Source organism: Phanerochaete carnosa, assembly GCF_000300595.1.
Source record: "Phanerochaete carnosa HHB-10118-sp unplaced genomic scaffold PHACAscaffold_10, whole genome shotgun sequence".
Lineage (NCBI taxonomy): Eukaryota > Fungi > Basidiomycota > Agaricomycetes > Polyporales > Phanerochaetaceae > Phanerochaete > Phanerochaete carnosa.
In genome coordinates this window covers 2,099,977-2,108,436 of record NW_006767637.1, presented here as the reverse complement: position 1 = coordinate 2,108,436, position 8,460 = coordinate 2,099,977, and the positions used below count along the sequence as shown (strand labels likewise).

At 57.2% G+C, this 8,460-nt stretch overlaps 5 protein-coding genes across 5 annotated transcripts; all 5 read right to left on the bottom strand.

The window, feature by feature from the left end:
- Nucleotides 1-851: 851 nt before the first annotated feature.
- Nucleotides 852-1,343, bottom strand: PHACADRAFT_102853 (uncharacterized protein; the record flags this gene model as incomplete). Its single annotated transcript, XM_007400518.1, has 1 exon — nucleotides 852-1,343. A coding segment is annotated over one exon (492 nt), but the record flags the coding sequence as incomplete, so codon positions are not given.
- Nucleotides 1,344-1,394: 51 nt separating this feature from the next.
- On the bottom strand, nucleotides 1,395-1,799 carry PHACADRAFT_129409 (uncharacterized protein; the record flags this gene model as incomplete). The annotated part of the gene is made up of 2 exons (XM_007400517.1): nucleotides 1,395-1,576; nucleotides 1,652-1,799. Coding segments are annotated over 2 exons (330 nt in total), but the record flags the coding sequence as incomplete, so codon positions are not given.
- A 333-nt stretch (nucleotides 1,800-2,132) lies between these two features.
- Nucleotides 2,133-2,726, bottom strand: PHACADRAFT_50398 (uncharacterized protein; the record flags this gene model as incomplete). Its single annotated transcript, XM_007399943.1, has 2 exons — nucleotides 2,133-2,548; nucleotides 2,654-2,726. Coding segments are annotated over 2 exons (489 nt in total), but the record flags the coding sequence as incomplete, so codon positions are not given.
- A 996-nt stretch (nucleotides 2,727-3,722) lies between these two features.
- Nucleotides 3,723-4,031, bottom strand: PHACADRAFT_55109 (uncharacterized protein; the record flags this gene model as incomplete). Its single annotated transcript, XM_007400516.1, has 1 exon — nucleotides 3,723-4,031. A coding segment is annotated over one exon (309 nt), but the record flags the coding sequence as incomplete, so codon positions are not given.
- A 938-nt stretch (nucleotides 4,032-4,969) lies between these two features.
- Nucleotides 4,970-7,766, bottom strand: PHACADRAFT_129400 (uncharacterized protein). The gene has a single exon (XM_007400515.1). The coding sequence runs from the start codon at nucleotides 7,622-7,624 to the stop codon at nucleotides 5,108-5,110; it is 2,517 nt and encodes an 838-aa protein (XP_007400577.1). The 5' UTR covers nucleotides 7,625-7,766; the 3' UTR covers nucleotides 4,970-5,107.
- Between the last annotated feature and the right edge of the window lie 694 nt (nucleotides 7,767-8,460).

Sequence of the window (8,460 nt, the reverse complement as noted above, 5' to 3'; positions counted from 1 at the left end):
CTTGACTCGAAGGCGGGCGGAGGCGACAGCTCACGCGCGACAGGGGAATGACACTCGAAGGGAGATTCTGGGGGAAAGAGGTGCTTGCTCCATTCGAAGGTGGGAGGTCACCTTTATAATACATGACAAAAGCGCCACTCCGCTGCCGTGCTCTCGGCCGGAGTGCCCATAGAGAAGAAGAGCGAGAAGCGTCGTGAAAAGAGACCAAAGGGGATTGAAGGAGTGTTCTGTAATGGGTAAAATAGTTAACGTCAGGCTTCGGGAACAACTCGCCGTTCACAACGGGCAATGACTCGGCGCTCACTCGCGCGGCGGGCCCCTATTCACTTGCGCGTTCCTGCCGTCCTCAGGTCGCGGGGTGCTCCGTCGTCGACGAGGTGCTGCCTACGTCCCGCTGTTCTGGTCGAGCCGCCGTCCGCCGTTCGCATACATAAAGAAGTTACCATCCATAGTGAACGCGTTTCTGAGCCCAAAGAGAGGAAGAAGGGAATGAGAACGAGCCGGAGAGTGAAGGAAGACGAGGGGGGAGAAGTGCAAGAGATGTCAGACGCGGCACAACCCGGGTACCGTTCCATTCCGACGGTTGGACTTCGTGACGCCGTACTGGCCGTGAGATTGATCGCCGTTGCGCCGCTTAGTCGCAGCGCGAGGACTGGTCTGCGGGAGCTCGAAAGGAATAGACGTGCGCAGGGTAAGCGTACAAATGGATGAAAAAGGTGCTTTGCGCGGCGCTCTAAGTATCCCTTCTACACCGAGTGGGGCAGACTTTTGGTCTCGACCTCGAGACCGCGCATGAAGAGTAGAGCGAGAAGAGGGGAACGATGCAGTGTAAAGAGCGGAGGAGAAAGGACTCAGCGCGTGGGCCAGGGCAAAACTGCCGACTGCGCGCGCAGAATTTCGTCGATGTTCGTTCGGTGACGCTCGCGGGTACAGGCCTTGTCCACTACATGGTCCTCCAGAACCCAGGTGACGTCGAAGCCGCCGTCGTCGTTGCTTTTGAGGCTCTCGTTCAACGTACGACCGTCGATTTGTGTACCGCAGAACCGGACTCGGGCGCTGGTGTCGGGTGCCGCTACAACGCTGACGTCCGCGGCAGCGGCGGCGGTCATCGACTGGTCATGATCACGGAAGTAGAAGAGTTTGAGCCGGGAGCCTGAGACAGATTCTTTCAGCAGGGTACCATCAAGTTCGCGCAGTGAATAGGAGCCAGAGGGATGACGCTGTACGATCACATATGGACCGGCCCAGCGCAAAGCCCCCTTGTTACCGTGTTGATTGTCCAACCAGGTCTCGTGAACGAGAACCCACGTCCCGGGCTCCAGCGGTTCATCGCGGATACGGTGAGCGTTCCGACGGTTCGCGTCGTCGGCAGCACGGCGCCGGCTCTCCTCGAGGTGTTGCACGGCGGATCCAATGTCCTCTTCACGGCGCGCGAGTTGTTTGATACGAAGCGCGAGGAGGTCCTCCGTCGATTGGACAGTATCCCAATCAAGGACGTGCCAGGTGCGGTCAGAGATATCGAAGGGGAAGAGTGCGTGTTGTCCGTAGGTGAGGAAGAATGGGGTATAACCGGTCGCTCGAGAAGTGGTGACTCGAATGGCAAGAAGGGCGGCCTCGACGTAGAGCGGCCAACGCCGGGGTTGATCGCCACAGCACCGCAGGATAGCGTCTTGGAGAGTCTTACCGTCGCGCTCGGCTATGCCGTTGCCTTGGGGATGGTAAGGCGAACTCAAGATGACAGCGACGCCGTATCTCTCGAGGAGTTCTCGGGCTGCGCCCTTAAACTCAGGCCCTCCATCACACACAAGGACAGGCACACACCCGAAGCGGCTAATGATCGACTCCCAGATGAACCTGCTCCAGACAGCGGAGGTGTTCTTGCGGGTCGCGCGTGCTTCCGGCCACTTACCCGTCGTGCAAGAAGCATGTAGTAGGAATTTATTACCGTTGAGTCCCTCGGGCATGTAGATAGTGTCGAGGGCAAAGCGTCTGAAGACAGAGGGCGAAAGAGTTATGGAGAGAGGCTCGGTAGGACGCACCTTAGAACGGTATTGACATGCATTGCAGGACCGTACGTGCCATGCGACGTCGTCGTACATGTTGGGCCAGAAGAAGCGGTCCTTCAGCGCGGTGTATGTCGCATCGCGTCCGCGGTGTCCGCACACGCCATGTGCCTCTGCGACCAGTTCTTCTCGTCGCGCCGCGTCCATGACAACGAGTCTTGGGAGTCTTGACTTAGCGAGGCGCCAGATCCGGTCGTCTTTCCACATGAAGTGTTCGGTCTTAGACAAAAATGCCCGCATCGCCTGTGAACTCTCCTGTAGTCGGACCGGACGGACTCCTCGAGCGAGGTACTCCGTGATCTCATGCCAGAACTCGGGAGAATCCTCGTCCTTCACAGCATGTACATGTGCAATGCATGGGACGTCGGTGCGCGTGAAATCGCTGGGGGCGTCCCTGAGATGAGCCCAGTTGTCGTCGCGGAGGATGTGAGCCGTATCGCCCAACGCGTGCTCGACCCGCCCTTGTGCCGATCGGACAAGGCTCACTCGGAATGTATCCACAGCCGGAGGCAAGGGACCCGTCGAGATTCGTGCCGGTCGGTATTCCTGCAGCGCTAGAGTGAGGACTTCTCCACCCAAGGTGACTACACTCAGCTTTTCTCGGCCCTCCTTCCTGACCATAAATTCCCGACCCACGTAGGTCACATCATCTTCATTTCGCAGGAAGGCCGGGTGGAAAGGAGATATGCCGCGGCGGTAGACGGCCTTGGGGACAACCTCGTACGACCAAGCCGGGAGCCCACGAACGATGTTTGAGTCCCATTTACGGACCTGCGCGTCAACGGCGCCCATCATCCGCGAGCGATCCTCAATACAGCTGGCCCGCTGCAGCTCAAAGTCCCCGAAGGAAACTATCGCAAAACTGGAATCGCCCAGTTGCAGTGGATCGCGCACACGGTCGACTCCGAGGGGCTTGCGACCATCCATAGTCTCGTATCTGTAGGCAACGGAGAGGGAAAAGTGAACCGATTCAGCAGCATCCGGGTCATGGATATAGGCAGAGCTCTGAAGGCCAAAGAACTTATCAAGAAACTCCTCGGCATCCGACTCATCCGAATCAGCCGTTGCTCCGCCACGTCGTGATAACCCATCCTGGCCTTTGCCCGATTCAGCCGGTACGTGACGAAGGTGGAAATCGAATAGCTTGGCGTAGCTAACCCATCGGGTCATCGGGGCATTCGGCAGGTCCGGCTCCTTCAGCATCTGCTCGAGGAACTTGGCATCGACCTCGAGGCAGAAAAACAGTCCCCAAACGCGATACCGAACTTCCTTCAGTGCACGGAACACCCCTAACAGCTCGACCTTGGGCTGCGAATATCTGGACTCGACGCGGTTGAAGGTGCAAGATCCAAATAGTGCCGGGTTCCGTTCGTTTCCGTGGACCTGGTACAGTATCCAGCCAGAGCCGTGCACCGACGAGTCCACCGCAAGAATGACGAGCCCGTGTTCAGACGCCTTCGAACGTGGCAATTCGATGACAGTCTTAGCGAGTTCGTATTCGATTGGCTTCAACACAGGCGCTCGGGTGACCAGCTGCTGCAAGGTTTGCATCGCCTGTCCGGCTTCCTGAGACCAGGCAAAACCTTCGTCAGTGTTACGGCAGAGAGCGGTGAGAGGCTTAGCGATAAGAGAAAATCCTTTGATCCACCGCCGGCCAACTCCCGCTACCCCCAGGAAACCGCGCACGTCAGAGACGTTCGACGGCGTTGGCCAGTTGAGGATCTTCGACACGATCCCATGTGCGAGGTGCCACCCTTCTTTTGATACAATGGACCCGACGATCTTGAGCCGAGGCGTTGCCAAGACAAGTTTCGAACCCGAGGCCGTGACTCCCGCAGTGATGAAACGTAAGAAGACGCGGTCCAGGGTGGTTGCGTACTCATAAACGAATCGACGGATGTTCGGATTGTCGTCGAGCGATGCATTGCCGTAGTCGTCTGTTCCGCCTTTGATGCCGACATCATCAATGAACGCGTCCGCGGCGGTCGGTATCTCTTCAACAAGGGCGTGCCGAATCCGTCGCTGGAACTCCTGGACAGAATTCGTACACCCTTGTGGTAGAACTGTAAGGCGCTCGGGGCCGTTGAGACAGTGGAACGTCGTGAGGTCACGCGATGACTCTGCAAGAGTACATGCGTCGAACCCAGAGAACAAGTCCGCCACGCCGTAGATGCACCGTCCCACAAATGACTCCGCGAAGTCGTCTGCTCGTGGGGGTAGGGATGCGTCTCGGATAACGTACTTATTCATTTCCTGGAGGTCGTGCACCAGTCTGAGCTTGCCGGTCGACTTTATGACAGGAAATACACGCGATCGATACGACGCGCATGAGTCCTCGTACTTGCCGGCTCGCCGCTGGTCTCGCAACAATTGCCGCACATCGTCCTCGATCGCCTTCGGGATGCGGATGGGCTCTTGCACCCATGGTATATGCTCTATAATAGGAATTTCATAATCCGGATAATATTCGCGAGAAAAGATTCCACGCTCCGCGTCATCAAAGGCAATGGCCCCTTCTCGACGGGCCAGGACCAACGTGAGCAAGTCTAATTCTTGGGAGGAAAGAAAACCTTCCGGAACGGAACTCAGGATACCATCCAGCCTGTCCTGAGTTAGCCGACCCGTAGGTGTGAAGTCCAAACGAGGAGGGGGATGATGCGGAAGAACGTCAATCTCAGGGATGATGATAGGTTTGAACCTTTGCGCCGACGGATTCGGCATGTACGTCGGCACCGGTCGTACCTTTCGGTCGACCGGCTTGTACTTGCGCGCTCCCGCGGACACTATGGGAGCATAAGATGCCAGAGCGCGGAGAGACCACAGCGTCGCGAACGGCTTCGCTGGTCGCTCCAGTGCGTATTCTGTTTCTCGAAGGAGGCGATCGAAAGACTCAGGGGGATTGAGAGAAATAGCCAAAAAACAAGAGTCAAAATCTGAAGAATAGGGGACATCACCTAATAACGTGTACATGGCCCTGCCCATGCACGGTATGTCAACGTCTAAGAGACTAAGGGCAGGGGCAGACGTCGCCGACCCGCCCTTACTCAAAAATCCTCCTCGACCTCTTCGACCTCGGCGGCCATGTCCCGCTCGATAGAGGACGTCGTCGTTAGGATCAGGCGATCTGTATTCCTCGGGTGATTAGTCTGACAAATTTCGATGGAGATAAATGCACCGGTCTTGTCTCCTGAAGGATACGCCCGAAGGTATGTCGGTCCTGCCCGATTGTATGAGACATCCGCCGAGAACCACGACAGCCACGGTTGCCCCAGAATCCCGTCGTATGCCCCGTGCTCCCTCGTGCTGACAAAGAAGTTGTGGTCGAAGTTCTTTCCACTGATCTGGACTGGAGCGTCTCGAGCACAACCGAGGAGAGCGACTGACTCACCGCCGATACCCTGAAGGGACCAGCGCCGGCCGTCCTCATCCAACGGTGTCTCGGTTTGTTCCCAGACACGACGTGTGATCAGGTTGAGTTCTGAGCCCGAATCGACCAAGAACGTCACCTTTTCTCCTCCGAAGACCCCTTTGACTAACCCCACCGTCATGGCGAAGTGTCGACGTGCACCTACTACAACAGCGCTTGCATACTTCTCGAGGATCTGCCGCAGGTCCTCTCCTTCACCGTACGTCAAGAAAGCAGTCCCGGGCTCATCAGGTGAAAGGATCTGTATTTCCTCAGCACTGTTCTCCACATCGCTCGCGCGCTCACCAGATTTGACGTTGAACTCCCGTCTGGTCTTGACCAAAGCCTGCATGATGCGCTGCAACTCTGGGGACATTCCCAGAATCTCGCGTAGGGACAATGTGATCTTCGTGTCCAACACCTGTTCGCGGATATTCTCAGTAGAGACTTGTTCCTGCACCGTGGAGGTGAACCGGTAAGGGTTCGACTTAGCTTGCTTAGGTCTCACATGACCTTCATCATCCGTTCCCTCCTCTACCCGTGCCTTCTGTCGCTGTCTTTCCCGCCAGCCTTCCTCTGTGTTTGCTGGGTGCGGTGCGCTCTGCGATTGCTCTGCGCCCTTCTTTCGCGTGAACTCGCCACTCGGGTCTGCGGGCCTATGGACGTTCGGCGCACGGAAGGACTTCTTCCACGTCGGCTGGGCCTCCTCTTCCTCGAACCGGACCTGTTTCTCAACCCCACCATCTCCTCCTGCCTTTGCCTGAGCTCTCGTCGTTGGGAAGGCGTACACTGTCTCCGATGCGACCGCTGTCGTCCGACCACCCAACACTGGCTTGCCGTCCGCGTAAAGACCGACGTTCATCCCCATGCGCGACTGATGCGGCGGAAGATCTCGTTCCTTCCCTTTCCCGGCTGAAGAGATCTCTCGTCGGACGATAGCCGCGATCCCGCCAGAGCCAGACCCTAGGGAGCGAGGTAAGAGCGTGCCGTCCTTCCGTATTAGCTGACCCATGGGACTGTAGAGGATGTGTCCGGAGTTAATGAGTTCGATCGTCTCCGGGCAGTTCCCCATGCCGATCCGATGTTCGAGGTCGACTCCTTCGACCTTCCCGCACATGTAACACGTTCGACCTTGTGGATAAGCCTGCGTCGGTACCGGAGAGTTTTCTCTGAACAGCGGACGCGAGCCGATTCCTGTCTGCACGGCTGCTTGCGATTGTGCGACCACCTGGGTCTGTACGGCCACCTGCAGTTGCTTCACTGACTCCGCTAGATCGCGTAGCTCTCTCCGGTCCCCCGTGGCCAGACGTGTCCTTCTCCCGTCCCTCGACCTCGACCGCGACTCGTCCTTCTTTCCCCGTCGCCTCCTATCTCCTTCCCGTGATCGCCCTCTCTTCGGCATCTTCCTTCCCTTGCGTTTCAGTCGGCGACCTGAGTCCGTCGATGACTCGTCGTCCGTGTCGTCAGTCATGTCCCCGTCGGACCTCTCGTCTGAATCCGATGAACTCGACGATCTATCGTCCACGTCGCTGTAATCGATATCGTCCGGGTCATAGAGCGCACGAGCCGCTGCCAGCGTATCCGCCATCGCAGCGGGGGATGACGCCAACAGCTCCTTGTTCTGTGCTGCTAAAAGTGCAGTCAACCGAGGTTTAATTGACGACCGGACCTTCCGAGGAAGACCCTTGTAGAAGAGGTAATCAGACTCAGCTTGTGTAATCTTCTTATCATCGACGAGTTTGCCAGCCTTCTTTGAGAAGCGGCGGTGGTACCGGTCAACCTGCTGACGTGACGTGATTTTCTTTTTGCTCGACTTAGAAACAAAATCCTTTAGCTTCTTAGGTGTACATCTCTTGGACGATGAGCTCGACTCATAATAAAAGAGCAACCGCTCCTTTGCAGCGTCCCAATCGGTCCCATTCAGGACATCCTCTTCCTTCGCGAGTGTCTTCTTGACCTCCGACGACGAGTACCGAAGGATTAGCGACGGCCACTGGGCCTTGCCATACCCGGCCGACTTCCCAACGTACTCTATTGTCTCCAGGAACACCTTCACACGCCTTCCGTTGAAGTACGGCGCATCTTTGCTCGACGGCAGGGGAAGTGGAAGGGCGAGGGGGACCGTCGCGAGACTGACAGACGGATTTGTATTCATGTCGCTGAGCAACGTGTTGGAAGATCGAGGGCCGCTGACTGTTCGTGCACGGAGTTGCCGACTGGAAGGGGGAACCGAGGGGGCTTTCTTCTTCCTAGGCGGCTGTTTGTCGTTCGTCGTGGGTATATGCGCCCCGTCCGTGATCATAGGGTGAACGGACGCAATGGCAGGCACCGAAACGTACGGAAAACCCAAATTTCCCCCTGCGGTGGTCACCACTTGTAGAGGTAGATTCGGCTTACGCGGGTCGACGTCGGTGCGGTAGGATGAAGGAGGGGATATGGTCGTCGAGGGAAAAGAAACTTGAACGCGCGAGCAGCGAACTCTAGTTACAGAGACGCCGCGAGGGCCAAAACCTACAACCTAATACTTAAGCTAATATACTGTTCGACTAGACTTACTGCTCGTGCTCGTGCCCGCGCTCTCGCGGGCGGTTCTATACTTGACTCGAAGGCGGGCGGAGGCGACAGCTCACGCGCGACAGGGGAATGACACTCGAAGGGAGATTCTGGGGGAAAGAGGTGCTTGCTCCATTCGAAGGTGGGAGGTCACCTTTATAATACATGACAAAAGCGCCACTCCGCTGCCGTGCTCTCGGCCGGAGTGCCCATAGAGAAGAAGAGCGAGAAGCGTCGTGAAAAGAGACCAAAGGGGATTGAAGGAGTGTTCTGTAATGGGTAAAATAGTTAACGTCAGGCTTCGGGAACAACTCGCCGTTCACAACGGGCAATGACTCGGCGCTCACTCGCGCGGCGGGCCCCTATTCACTTGCGCGTTCCTGCCGTCCTCAGGTCGCGGGGTGCTCCGTCGTCGACGAGGTGCTGCCTACGTCCCGC